The following is a 15,151-nucleotide window of genomic DNA, read 5'->3' on the forward strand; positions in this document are numbered from 1 at the left end:
GTTAATCTTTGTCTACTCTGCCTGGTAATGGCTCTGAGGGGGTTCACATCACCTACAACCGGGTCCTTTGAACCAGAGATGCAGGAGATCGAACCTGGGACCTTGTCATTGCAAAGCAGATGTTCTACCACTGAGCCACTCCAAGCCCCCTGGAAGCTTCTTCTTGATGAGCGTATGAAGGCATCATAAGGAAATTCCAGGTAAGGAACACTTCTGTTCTTCACTTTCCCCCCTTCTCTTAAAAATAAAAGTCAACATTTATTTAAAGAGAAAAGGCAAAAGTTGGATAGGATCAGACACAACTCAGCATTGGCTGCTGCAGAGAAAATGCTTAGGCGGACCTCTCCCATGCTGTGACAATCATTTCCCCCCAACTCCACTCTATATCATTGGCTGCCACAGGCAGATAATCAATACAGATACGTCAGCCTAAACATTATGGGAAAGGAGGGGAGAAGAAAGAATTCAACACGGGACAGGCATTTTTAATTTATTTATTTTGGCTACAGCCCCAAATCGAGCAGTTCATCTAGTTCTGCCCTTTAAAAAGTCAGGTAGAACTGAGAATGTCTCGGAAGAACTGAAAGAGGTGACTTAAGACAGCAGATTAAGCTAGAAGCTTTGGCAAACCCAAATTAGTTACAGCTGTTACTTCCACTAATTAACACCACACAGCTTTTAGTGTGACCCTCAGTCTCCAGGGGATATAAATATTAAGACGGCTCCTGCTCCTATAAAAAGCGCCCGAAGAAAAGCAAGTGGACAGAGAGCTTTGGCAAAGGCAGTGGCTTGCAGCGGTGTGCTCTCTCTAGCAGCCAATACCAAATGATTATGGCTCAGATTCCAAGCAGAACGAGCAGAATCACGCTAGAGGAAGGCAACTTCCGTATCTCCCTCCCAACATCAATTTTCTGTGTCCTCCAGAATTGTGCCCCTGTAGGTCAGTGGGGAGGGGCCATGGCTCAATGGCAGAACATCTACTTTGCATGCAGAAGGTCCCGAGTTCAATCCTTGGCTTCTCCAGTCAAAAGGATCTGGCAGCGATGTGAAAGACCTCAGCCTGCGACCCTGGAAAGCTGCTGCCAGTCAGAGCGGACAACGCTGACCTTGATACACTCTGACTCCGCTTCATGTGTTTAAAATGAGAATCTGCAGCAGAAGTTGGGAAATTCCTCCCCCTCCTCTGCAGACAGGAAAGCGATTCCATCGGAGCACCACCTTTGAAGCCCCTCTGCAGACAGGAAAGCGATTCCATCGGAGCACCACCTTTGAAGCCTGAATATCAGGCTACCAAATGCAAACGGAGAGAGTTTTGATTGAAATAACTACCCAGAAATCCCATGTTTCTATCACCTGAACATCTGCCCCCAAACTTAGCATGAGGTTTTTCCTATCCAAACTTTCATGCATCGCTAGTCCCTTTTGCTTCCAAAGGATTCCCATGCCTTTCTAGACAAGTCAGGCGACCCAAGGAAGACTTGCATTTTTTCCAGAGAATCCAGACCAGCATGGGCCTCCCTTGCTTTTACGCCAGGACCACCACACACATCCTCACCCGCTGCCTCCGGGATTCCTTACCATTTGTTGAATTCGGTGGAAAGTTTTCCCGTGGAAACTGAATGCTTGTTCAAACAAGACCTTGTCTTCAACTGTCCATTCGTCCGGGAAAGGGGTGAAGTTAGGCAGGTCAGCCAGAGATTTCTCAATGTTATGCTTATGCCAGAAGAGCATGCCAAGGGCCTGTGGGAGGGAAGGGTAAATTGAGATTATGATCAAGGTAAATAAAAACTGGGCCGGCAATGAAAAGGAAGAAACGACACCGACAGTTTTCATGTTGGAAGGTGGCATCCGTCTCTTCTCAAGTTTATGCTATGCTTTCAACAAGAAGGTCTTAGTGGATGAATTCACTGCAGATCGTCTCTGGTGCACACAGGCTGTATATGGAGTATCCACTACATTGCATGCACTCTTACTAAAAAAAAAGAGATACAGACGCTGCTGATTCCGCACACGTTGGATAATGCACTTTCAAAGCACTTTATCAATCATTTGAGGTGGATTTTTTGTTCTGCACACAAAAAAGTCTGTTCCAAATGATCTATAAAGAGGATTGGAAGTGCATTATCCAACGTGTGCGGAATCACTCACTGTTACAAAGAACATCCAGATGCTCCATAAACACAACACTGATATGTACTCAGTGTCCTTGTTAAAAAAGGAACCTTTAGGCTGGACTACAGATCCTCCAACTGAAAGGGGAAAATAAAGAAATGTTAAAAAAGTCACCCAAAACAGTGTTCACCAAGACATGGTATGATCTAGCTGTTCCAACATCACCAGGGACTGCAAGAAAATGGCAGCACTGTTTCTTCTATCCACATGGCACTGTTTGAATGAGTAGACCATGGATCATTGCCTGACAGCTGTAGTAAAGTGGCTAAAAATGAACAAATTGAAATTGAACCCAGACAAGACGGAAGTGATGCTTGTTGGAAAGGCAGAGATCTTGAACGATATTGTACTCTCCCTTTCGATGGAGTTCGTCTAACCCTTGCAGTCGCAGTTAAGAGCCTAGGGGTTATATTGGATCCAGTGCTACTGCTAGAAAAATAAGTTAAGGCAGCTGCAAAAAATGCCTTTTACAACCAAACGATTCAAAGGGGCTTTTGTATTGTAGGGAGGAGCTCTCAGATGCTTTGCTAATGAGTTAAGGACTACAGACTTTCACCGCTATGTTACCTTATGTACTACCTGTTATTGTAATGATTTATTCTGCACAATCTGTCTTGAATCCCAGAGAGAAAGGTGGACTTTAAATAATGTAAGTAAAATAAAAATAAAGATAAGAGATCCTGAACAGGTGACTCAGCAGCTCCAACTACATTCTGCATCCCAGTGTCCAAGAAATGAAAATAAATCATGGGAGAGTCCCCCTTAAAATTCCAATCAGCTATTCTAAAAAAATCCAGAAGAATGGAATCACTGACTGCATGATACCAAAATTACAGTATCAAAATCTGCTGAAAGGTTTAGGAAAATCAGCACAGAAGGATTCTCTTTACTGATCTGGAGATTGCTGATCATTCACCAACACGACCAAAACGGGTCTCTGTCCTGTATTTTGGTCGCAAGCTAGACTGAAAAGGGTCAAGGAATGATGTATCATTCCAAAGTTGCTCTGAAGTTGCTCTGCCACCACACAATCAACTTTGCCCAAGAACAGAAGGATACACACAAGACGGAAGTTGACTGGAATATCCTTAACTAAGGAATTTTTTCTAAAAATGGTGCATCATTCCATCTCTTAATACCAATGACCCTCTGAGCTCTTGTTGTTCTCTGAGAGCCAAACTACAAGTGACGCCTGACGCAGGTTGGACACTTTTCAGCTTCCCTCAAGTTTTGATGGGAAATGTAGGCAGCTTGGTGGAATGTTGGACAAGTGACAGTTGAAAAGTCCATTGGACAGCAGTCGGAGAGCCAAGCTGCAAGACCAGGATGCCTACATTTCCCATCAAAACTTGAGGGAAGCTGACAAGTGTCCAACTAGTGTCAGGCATCACTTGTAGTTAGGCCCCAAGACAACCAAAGATCTAATTTGCAAGTGGTGGTATTCACAATTTCAATTAACCTGTCCACAGCAGCCACAGGCAGCCAGCTGTGACCACTAGTTGCTACTGACATTAGCAGCAAAGACCTCATAATTAATATGAGAAATTTTATCAGCAAGTAATTGAGAAGCATTGTACAACATGCTACAGATGGTCCACCTTACAGTGGGTTGGATCTCAGATCACCCCAAAATAGGGATGGGGAGTCAATGAGGAGAAGAGAGAAGACTCTGGAAAGCAGTTTGATCAGTTGCCCCAGGGTGAGAGTCCCCATGCCCTCGACGTAATGTGTAGTTCATATACAGACTGTTTTTGCCCCCCTCCTGCCGAACCCTTAACCTCTGTCCCCAAACCCAGCCTAGACAGCAACACTGACTACCAAGAGCGTTCTGATATCCTACCACTTCTATAATTCTCGGAAAGTGGACAGACCAAAGCAGCACACCACCCCTGTGGTAAGGAGCAGACGAATTCAAACATGCCTTTTTTAAAAAGCTAGCGTTTTGATTATGACAATCCTCCAGTCTCCAGTCCACCACCCAAGGCAGAAAAGTAGATCCCGCACCTGCCCTTTAACCTGTGCAGTGCTTATATTTCCCTTCTGTTTAAAAATGACTGGGCGGCCTTTGATCAGGCAGGAAACCCTCTATGCACATGTGGAAGGACAATGAACTCTGCCAAAAATCCTCAGAGTTGGCAGTTATGGCCGTGTCCTCACAGGCAGCGACTCAAAAACAGCCACAGAAAGGCCATGCAAGTTCACCACACGACCTTTGCGCAGCGAGGCGCAGAACCAATGTGTAGAAGGATGACATCACACCCGTTATTTCCTTATGCTGTATCATCATAGCCTCCTTTCGCCTGCGCTGGATGTTTCAAAGGGGTCCAACCGCCTCACTTACACCTGAAGTAAAGCTGGCAGAATTGCATTTCACGAGTGTCAAGTGAAATTATCATCCCCGATCCACCGGCTAAAAATATCAGAGAGTAATGCTCCCCTGCCAGGGAAGTCAGTTCTGATTCTTCAGCTGTATATAGATCCTCTCTTCTCCCTCACCCCAACCATCCCAGTTTCAATATTTCATTCATCATTCAAACTGAGACTACTAAGTTTGGTTCTGGGCTTTCCTTTCTCCCTAGACCCACTTTGCTATGCAAAAAAAAAAGTTCTTTTCTGGGCACAAAGTTTTCACTTTGAAACCCACTGCCGTTCCACATCTATGAATGAGCACATCACCCCCACAGCTCTGTTCCACAAGTCATTACGCTCTCACTGCTTAACATCTAGGGAGTTTTCCTTTTTGGAATTCCCTTAAACATGACTCACGCAAGAAGAATCTTTACACATAATGGTAGTTTTTCAAACCTCTCGGCAGGGGCGTGCCTCACAGAACCGTAGAAAAATGAAAGCTTAAAAAAGGGCATCCTTCTACTTTCATTGTTTTCAAGTGTTAAGCTTTTATTGTTCCAATGACCTTATTTTCAAGAAGAGCATGTGGCAATGCCTTTTTATGACCAAAATCTTCCGGAGCTACTAGGTTTCCATATCCCCAAGGTGAGCTACGATTTCAGCACATGGGGGTGTGTGGGGGGGTGTCTCTCTCGAGATTACCTGTTGAGGCCTATACTTAACATACTTTCAGAGATTAATGTATTTAACCATCCAGTCCTTTTTTTTAATTATCTCAAGGAGCTCAGGGCAGTAAACATAGTGCCCCTTTCCTTATTGTATCTTCAGAGTACAGTAAGAGTTTAGACAGACACAGCCTCGTGGCGCAGAGTGGTAAGCGGCAGTACTGCAGCCCAAGCTCTGCTCACGACCTGAGTTCGATCCTGGCGGAAGCCGGGTTCAAATAGCCAGCTCAAGGTTGACTCATCTTTCCAAGGTCAGTAAAATGAGTACCCAGTTTCCTGGGGGTAAAGTGTAGATAACTGGAGAAGGCAATGGCAAACCACCCTGTAAAAAGTCTGCCAAGAAAACATCATGATGCGACGTCCCCCATGGGTCAGTAGTGACCTTTAGACTGACAGAATGTCACATTCTGATGAGGGCAGAAAGGCGGGATATACATTTAGTAAATGTTGAGGAGTTAGCCGTGTTAGTCTGTAGTAGCAAAATCAAAAAGAGTCCAGTAGCACCTTTAAGACTAACCAACTTTATTGTAGCATAAGCTTTCGAGAATCACAGTTCTCTGACGAAGAGAACTGTGATTCTCGAAAGCTTATGCTACGATAAAGTTGGTTAGTCTTAAAGGTGCTACTGGGCTCTTTTTGATTTAGTAAATGTGTGTGAGTTACCAAGTCATCTCCAACCTATGGCAACCCTATGAATGAAAGACCTCCAAAACATCCTATCATTAACAGACTTGCTCAGATATTGTGAACTGGAGGATGTGGCTTCTTTTACTGAGTCAAGCCATCTTGTTTTCCTCTTTTCCTACTGCCTTCCACTTTTCCTAGCATTGTTGACTTTTCCAGAGAATCTTGTCTTCTCATGATGTGACCAAAGTACGATAGCCTCAGTTTTGTCATTTTAGCTTCTAGGGATAATTCAGGCTTGATTTGATCTAGAACCCACTTATTTGTCTCTTCCAGCACGACATTTCAAAGGAATCCATTTTCTTCCTATCAGCGTTCTTCACTTGCCTACTTTCACATCCATACATAGTAATGGGGAATACCATAGTGTTGATTATCTTGATCTTGGTTCCCTGAGATCTTTATCTTTATGGATCTTTTCTAGATTCCTCATAGCTGATTTTCCAAGTCTCAATTTTCTTCTGATTTCTTGGTTGCAATCTTCCTTTTGGTTGATGATTGAGCCAAAGAACAGAAAATCTTGAACAATTTCAATGTCCTCATTATCAGCTTTAAAACTGTGTAATTCCTCAGTAGTCATTTCTTTTGTCTTCTTGATGTTCAGCTATAATCCTGCTTTGCCACTTTCTCCTTTAATCTTCATCAGTAGTCATTTCAAGTCTTCACTATTATCTGCCAGGAACATGGTGTCATCTGTATATCTCAAATTGTTCATGTTCCTTCCACCAATTTTCACTCCACCTTCCTCTAGATCTAATCCAGCTTTCCTTATGATATGCTCTGCATAGAGGTTGAATAGGTGGGGAGATAATATAGAATCATAGAGTTGGAAGGGACCTCTAGGGTCATCTACTCCAACCCCATGCACAATGCAGGAAATTCACAACTGCCCCCCAAATGCCCCAGTGACCCCTGCTCCATGCCCAGAAGATGGCAAAACACCTACAGGATCCCTAGCCAAACTGGCCTGTGGAAAATTGCTACCTGACCGCAAGGTGGTGATCGGCATTACCCTGGGCATGTAAGAAGGGCCATGAGAACTAAGCACTGGTGTAACCCATTCTGACCCTCCCCCCCCCCGCCCCCATGATCTGCCCAGGTTCACAGAATCAGCATTGCTGTCAAATGGCCATCTAGCCTCTGCTTAAAAACCTCCAAAGAAGGAGAGCCCACCACCTCTTGAGGAAGACTGTTCCACTGAGGGACCGCTCTAACTGTCAGGAAGTTCTTCCTAATGTTTAACTGAAAACTCTTTTGATTTAATTTCAAGCCGTTGGTTGTGGTCCGACCTTCTGGAGCAGCAGGAAACACTGCACCATCCTCTATATGACAGCCCTTCAAGTACTTGAAGATAATTATCATATCACATCTTAGTTGTCTCCTCTCCAGGCTAAGCATTCCAAGCTTCTTCAACCTTTCCTCACAGGACTTGGTCTCCAGACCCCTCACCATCTTCGTTGCCCTCCTCTGGACATGTTCCACCTTGTCTATATCCTTCTTCAATTATGGTGCCCCAAACTGAACACAATACTCTAGGTGAGGTCTAACCAGAGCATAGTGCAATACCATCACTTCTCGTGGTCTGGACACTATGTTTCTGTTGATACAGCCCAAAACCACATTTGCCTTTTTAGCTACCACATCACACTGCTGACTCATGTTCAGCATATGGTCAACTAAGACCCCTAGATCCTTTTCGCACATACTACTGTCAAGACAAGTCTCCCCCATCCTATAATTATGCATTTGATTTTTCCTTCCTAAATGCAGAACTTTGCATTTATCTCTGTTGAAATTCATTTTATTTGTTTTAGTCCAGTTTTCCAGCCTGTCAAGATCATCCTGTATCCTTACTCTGTCTTCAACTGTATTTGCTACCTCTCCCAATTTAGTATCATCTGTAAATTTAATAAGCATTCCCTCTATTCCTTCATCCAAATCATTTATAAAAATGTTGAACAGAACAGATCCCAGGGACTGATCCCTGAGGAACTCCACTTGTCACTCTTCTCCAAGAGGACGAGGAACCATTAACTAGCACTCTTTCGGTGCGATCTGTCAACCAGTTACAGATCCACCTAATAGTAATAGGATCCAAACCACATTTTACCAACTTGTCAACAAGAATATTATGTGGAACCTTATCAAAAGACTTACTGAAATCGAGATAAACTATGTCTACAGCATTCCCCTGATCCAGCAACATAGTAACTTTCTCAAAAACAGAGGCAAGTTTAGTCTGATATGACTTGTTCTTGAGAAACTCATGCTGGCTCTTAGTAATCATAGCCATCCTTTCTAAATGCTCAAGGACTGACTGTTTGATAATTTGTTCTAAGACTTTTCCAGATATACATGTCAAGCTGACGGGATGGTAGTTACCTGGATCCTCCTTTTCCCACTTCTTGAAGAAGGGGACAACACTTGCCCGCCTCAAATCTTCTGGGACCTCACCTGATCTCCAAGAATTCTCAAAAATAATGGACAGAGGACAAATAAGCATCAGTGAATGATTCCGCACACGTTGGATAATGCACTTCCAATCCTCTTTATAGATCATTTGGAATGGATTTTTTTGTGTGCGGAACAAAAAAATCCACCTCAAACAATTGATAAAGTGCATTGAAAGTGCATTATCCGACGTGTGCGGAATCAGCCCTTGTCTGACACCTTTGCTAACTGGAAACCATTCTGTTTCCCCATATTCTGTCCTAACCGTAGCCTCTTGTCTGGAGTACCGGTTGTGCATCAAAACAATCATATGGTGTGACACTCCCATTTCTTTTAACACTCTCCATAGCTTTTCATGATCCACACAGTCTAAAGCTTTACTGTGATCTATAAAACAGGCTGATTTTCTTCCGAAATTCCCTGGTATGTTCAATTAGCCATCGTAAATGTGATTTCTAGTGCCTATTTCTTTCCTGAATCCAGCTGGAACATTTCTCTTCCATATATGGTAACAGTTTTTGCTGTAGAATTTTGAGCATCACTTTACTTGCATGGGAAATTTACATTTAGTAAAGAATTAATAGTAAATAATGCTCACTCAGTGAGCTTTTATGGCAGAATGAAGATTTGAACTCAGGTCTCCCAGATACTAGCCAGGCACAGTCTCAGCTATGAGTAGGAGGAGGGGAGATACAGTTGCTAGAGACAGTATTAACACTGCATGCCTTCGTCGACCGTTTAGAAAAAGAACAAAACTTGCCTATTAGGGCAGAGACTTGAGTATTAGTTTTATGCTATTATTCTACTGCTGGTCTGTGACTTTGCCTTATTAAGTCTGGGCACAAATTAATTAATTAATAATAGCAACATAACTGGTGAGATGAACCCTTCACAACAATTGTTCACCTGCCATTTTTGTGTCACCTTATGGTGACCTAACCATGACCAAAGTAATTATGAGAACCTTCTGTCCCTACTAAAAGAGAGATGGCAATATAAAAGCCACACACCTGTATGATGAATATTTTTTAAACTTGGTATTGTTTTGTTACCTGCTCCATGTTGTAGCCGTGCTTCTCTTTAGCAATGGCGATGTATTCATCCACTGAGGGGGAAAAGAAAACACAGATTTAAAGATTTGACCTTGAACAGGATCTAAACAACCCATTTCCTTCCTACAGTTAAAACCATGTCCACTTCAGTCCCCTTGTACATGAATCAGAAAGGAGATTACTACAGCGGACACTATAGCCCGTGAACTGAAACACTGTAGAAAATTCATGCACTCAGGGAACGTAAACTATTCCACAGGTGGTGACATCTCAGAACTGACTGAAAGGCTTAGCCAAGAGAGAAGCTTGGCTCCCTGAAACAGGTGAGGAGCCCTGTAGCTCAGTGGGAGATCACCGGCTTCGCAAGCAGAATGTCTGAAGTTCAATCTCTGGCACGTCCAGCTGAAGGAGCTAACAGAAATTGGGAATGACCTTTTCTCTCTGAGAGCTTGGAGGTCTGCTGCCTATCAGAGCAGATGGCACCGAGCTCAAGACCCACAGCCAGTCTCAATAGAAGGCAGCTTTGCACCTTCACATGCTTCCCCTACAACAGTGCATCTGTCACCTGCTCCATGGGAAGGTGCCCTTTAGGCATGAAAAAAAATGGTGCAGTTGCTATTCTTTCTTTCATTCTTTTTTTTTTGTTAGAAGCACTTTCATTCTATGGCTCTGATGCAATGCATTGTGTAGGACAAAGAAAATACATTTGCATTTTGTCTTGCTGGTGACAAAGGAGAAAGAGCCAGAAATGCATCTCCAGTTGTGGCATACTTCTGATCTGGGTACACAACATACCTCCAAGTGGATCATGAGAGGAAAGGCAGGAAGGGTTGCATCAGTGCTTAGTTCTCGTGGCCCCTTCTTACATGCTCAGGGTAAGGCCGATCGCCACTTTGGGGCCAGGAAGCAGTTTTCCCCAGGCCAATTTGGCTAGGGATCCTCCTGACGGAGTTTTGCCATCTTCTGGGCATGGAGCAGGAGTTGCTGGGGGTGTGATGGGGGGAGGCAGTTGTGAATTTACTGCATTGTGCAGAGGTTTGACTAGATGACCCTGGAGGTCCCTTCCAACCCTATGATTCGATGATTTCATAATTCTGGTCCATAATTCTGGTCCAGTGTTCTGCTAAACATGATACCCAGAAAGAGAAAGGAGGGGGGGTCTAATTCAGACTGTATTATTACCATCTCACAGTTGCAACCATTTCCATTAACACAGCAAAATTACATGTCTGAAGTATGTTTAAAAAGGATATTTTTCAGCTTAGCCTTACAGATGGCCCAAGAGCACAGACACAATCCAGAACAGCCAAGATGGGGTTGGGTGGGAAAGCAGGCTTCCCCCACCCCCACCCCATCCTTTTTTTGCACCTTTCCCTCCAATTTGAATATATTTTGCGGCAGACAATTAAAAAGCAAGTATTTACAGGCACTGGTCCTTCTTCACGGCTTGCAGAAGAAGACTGGACTGTGTAAACACAAGGGTGCCTTACTGATGGAGAGCTCTGAACATGTCTGGTGTGACCAATCGACACAATCCAAATCAACATCAGTGATCCTGCCACTCCACACACATGAAGTTACTCTTCTACTCTGACTGGCAGTGGCTCTCCGCGGTCTCCAGCAGAGGTCTTTCAGGTCACCTCCTAATGAATCTTTTTAGCTGGGGATTGAACATGGAACCTTCTGCATGGAAAGCAGTTTCCCTACCCCTCAGCTATGGCCCTTCCCTAGATACCATGCATCAGAAAGCCAATCTGTACCAGTTTCAGTTTACAATCTATTAGGCTACATGCAGAAGTACATCCAAGTTGTTGATCACATTACAAAACTGGGCTTTTCCATCTCCTCGTAAGCATCATCTTGATGGTTGGGAGGGGCCTGAAAGGCTGTACCCTCGATTTACTTAAATGTTGTTTTATCTTCCACGGTGGTGTAGCATGGGGGGGCAAGAGGAGCGGTCACCCTAGGCACATAATTTGGGGGGGGCGGCGCCACAAGGCGCCACACCGAGGACAGCTTGCACTCTGCGGGAGGCAACCCGTGTTGCCCCAGCCACCTGCCATGCCAATAGGGCAGCCATCCTGCAGAGGAGCACGCCGAGCTGGCAGTGGCGTGGGAGGCTCCCATGGAGGGCTGCCTGATGGGCGTGGGGAGGCAAGCAGCCCGAATTGCAGGAGCACTCCCATGCCCTGCGCGATGATGTCACTTCTAGTGATGTCACTGCGCATTGCCCCGGGCACTCCAAAACCACGTTACACCGCTGGTCTTCCATTTATTTGCCTACTTCCTACTCTCTCTGCTCATAATGGAGGAGCTACTATGAATTTGGCAGAACAGCCCCCCCCCCCCCGTTAGGTAGAGCACAGCAGGGATTAATTGGCTTTTAGCATGAAGCCAAGCTCACCTTCCTGATACTATTTTAACCATTTTTATCATCTCTGAAGATCTATAAAGGAAGAGAGATTAAAAGTTCTCTTATAAATTAGACTCTTAATATCTTAATGTCTGCAGCAATTACAGTCAGAGGTTTTACTGTCCATTAAGGTCCTTCTTGGAGCTTCCAACATAACTCAAGAACACAAAAGGGCTAAAAAGAAGCCGTCCCTTTCAGTGGAAAGTTTAAGAGGCATCTGCTTGACTCTGGACTGAACCCTGCATAGAAATAATTACAGACTGCAGCTGAGTGCAGTGAATATTGCAACATGCATAGAAGGGGGAACAGCACAAAACCAGAACAGCAACAAATCAGCTTTGCCAAATGGAAAGGCATATATCCGGGAGGAAAGCGGGGGACGTGATGGATGGTTTCATTACCTTGAGAAATTATTGATAGCGGATGAGACCGTTCCATGGAGCCTGCTTGACATTCCGTAGACAACCATCATCCCACCCAGCTTGCTTGCTCACTGCCTTTGTGGCTTACTGCTCTTAGGTTTCATAAATAAAATGAAAATCTGTGCTTGAATAATCTTCCTTCTTTGAAATGGAAGCAGAGAGAGGGGCATGTTTTGCGCGTCATGGCTGGATTGCTAAACGTATGGGAGACTCTACACCCCACTGAAATATGCACTTTTCAATATGCAAGGGCATTTTTTTACAGGGGGGAAAGGAGTATTCAAATATGCAATTCCCTTTGCTACAGTAAGTGTATGGTCACAAAGCCCAGCCAGCACCGTACCACACAAGGCTTCTGCAGATTTTCATCCGGCTCTCAGACTACTGTGACGCATAGAGCTTTGCTACTACCAAACCAGGATAATAAAGCTATATTGTTAACCCAGTCTGGCGAATAAATCCCCCTGAATTATGAGCCCACAAAAAAGTGGCTAGTTCACCTGCCTACACACATACCTGTCCTTAGTCCTCTGGGGCACAGTGACAGCATGGAAAGATTGCACAGGAGTCTTGCAGATGAGCTTATGAAAGTTATTAGCCTGCCATATAGGAATTGGGGAAAAAAACTATTTAAAGTTTCTCTAATCTCAGACTGCAGAAAAACACAAGTCTAAGAGAGAGAGGGAGTGAGAGACGTAGCTCTTTGGGGTTAATAACAACAACAACAATGAAGTGTCATCAAGTTGCACTGATTTATGGTGGCCCTTCATGGAGTATTCAAGGCAAGAGGCGAGCAGAGGTGGTTTACCATACCCCTCCTCTGCACAGTAGTAACCCTGGTATTCCTTGGTGGTTTTCCAATCCAAGTACTGACGGCAGCCCACCCTGATCCGGGGTTAGAAAATTAAAAATAAACACTGGAGGAGAAAAATATTTCAGGATTTTCTTGCATTTTTTTTACCTTGTTGCAACTTCAAAGAGGCTCTTAGGAACATCTAGAGGGGGGGGGGAACACCCTGTGTACTAAAGTTGCATAGTGGATGTTTGCTGCTGGCTCCCCCAGACAGATTTTAATTGACTCAACGACAAAGCATGTAACGCTTTGTCCAAGCTGGCACCTTTTTGTAAGAAAACTGCGAAGGACTTTGTAAGTGAACTTCCTACTTCCCCCTCACTTAGCTTGAGCCAGAGTCTGCTAGAAGTCAGGCCAAACCTTTCTCGCTGCCAGGGTTTCTCTCAAGACCACACAGACTAACAGATGGTTTCTGAACAGTGTTCTCCCCCCACACTTTTGAAATAAGAGTAAGGGATAAGCAGTTTTGCATCGTTCTCAAGTGTCTTACAAGAGCCAGTGTGGTGCTGTGGTTCGAGTGCTAGACTAGGACCTGGGAGTCCCAGGTTCGAATCCCCACTCTGCTATAAAAGCTGGCTGGGTGATTTTGGACCAGTCGCTCTCTTACAGCCCTGACCTACCTCACAGGGGTGTTGTTTTGAGGATAAAACTGAGGAGGCTTACAATGTAGCAAGCCACTTGGGATCCCCATTGGAGAGAAAAGCAAGGTATGAATATCTAACTTGCTAACCCTCTTATGGCTGCTGCAGGCTATGCATCAACCGCTGCAACGGCAAGTCGCAAAGGCAAATCACTTCGCATCTTTTTTCGTCTGATTGCTACAAAGGAAAAAATACGAAGTCTACACAGATTCAGACGTGATGCCAAACCATGCGCTGGAGCTGTGTGAATGCAGCTGGCGCTTACACTACTTCCCCCAAAACCTCTGCATAAGGAGAGTCAGTATTTCTGCTGCATCATCCAAACCAATAAACTGGGGTTTGCATTTTACCCTTCAAAACCAAGATCACGGGCACGGGTTTAAAACCGGTTTGTAATCCTGCTATGAAGAAATGCAAACTGTGCAGTTTTCCTCTTTGAACTCCTTAGAAATCTCTGGTTTGTGCTAATCAGCTCCAAATATATAAGGGAATGGGCTCAGTGGTAGAACATCTGCTTGGCAAGCAGAAGGTCCCAGGATCGATCCCCGTCATCTCCAGTTAAAAGGACCAGGGAGAAGGTGATGTAAAAGACCTCTCTCTGCCCGAGACCTCGGAGAGCCACTGCCAGTCTGAGCAGATGGACCTTGATGGAGAGACGGTCTGATTCAGTATAAGGCAGCTTCAGGTGTGTTCTTGGGCTCGTTCACAGAACATTTGCACTGTCCTGATCTCCCAACTGAACGCTTCTCTAAATTTACTGATGTTGTGCAAAGAAGAAAAAAAGGCACGCATAGAGTGCTTTTGCACTGAAAATAAACTATGTGCAGTCAATTTTGTTTTTAAAGGCTAGGCTCAGGCCAAGAGGAATGTGCTGTTCACTGGAGGCTGCAAGTCACAGCTGGGTCACCAGTTTCTCAGCAGCCTGCAGGCAATTTCTAGTCTTCAGTCACAGTCCGGTGCTAACCTACCCTGACCTCTTTAGCAGAGCAGGGGAGGGAGAATATAAATAAATGTTTCTATTTGAGACCATCATGACGTCAGAAAGAAGCAGAAGGAAACCCCCTCAGTTCCCCAAAGCATGCAATAGACCGAACTAGACATTGGGAGGGGTGAACCTTCCTCTGACCCCTCAAAACCTTCAACCACACAGCCTAGCTTCCTCCTTTCCAACTCTCAGATCAGGGCAACACAGAGACCTCGGGCACTCTGCACTTAACTGGAAACTACCAGAGCCTCACTTGGTTTTTGTGGTCTTGCTTGTATCCTATTAGCTATGAAACACATGGTAGGTGGACTCCCCGGTCTCAAGAAGGAGTAATCGCCCAATAGTTTGTCTGCCCCTGCAGTCTTCCTTCAGTCAACCAGTGGTCTACAGAAGCCCAATTGTTT

The 15,151-nt window shown here is 44.6% G+C and overlaps 1 protein-coding gene across 2 annotated transcripts in view; it reads right to left on the reverse strand.

Moving 5' to 3' along the window:
- Positions 1-15,151, reverse strand: part of RCOR1 (REST corepressor 1) — a 168,606-nt gene that overhangs the window by 38,475 nt on the left and 114,980 nt on the right. For both annotated transcript variants that reach the window (XM_054971713.1, XM_054971711.1), the window contains exons 4-5: positions 9,434-9,486; positions 1,579-1,740 (exon numbers count right to left, since the gene is read on the reverse strand). In XM_054971713.1, the coding sequence (XP_054827688.1) occupies positions 1,579-1,740; positions 9,434-9,486 (215 nt within the window). The remainder of the gene's footprint in view (positions 1-1,578; positions 1,741-9,433; positions 9,487-15,151) is intronic.

The sequence above is a fragment of the Eublepharis macularius genome, chromosome 2, assembly GCF_028583425.1.
Source record: "Eublepharis macularius isolate TG4126 chromosome 2, MPM_Emac_v1.0, whole genome shotgun sequence".
NCBI lineage: Eukaryota > Metazoa > Chordata > Lepidosauria > Squamata > Eublepharidae > Eublepharis > Eublepharis macularius.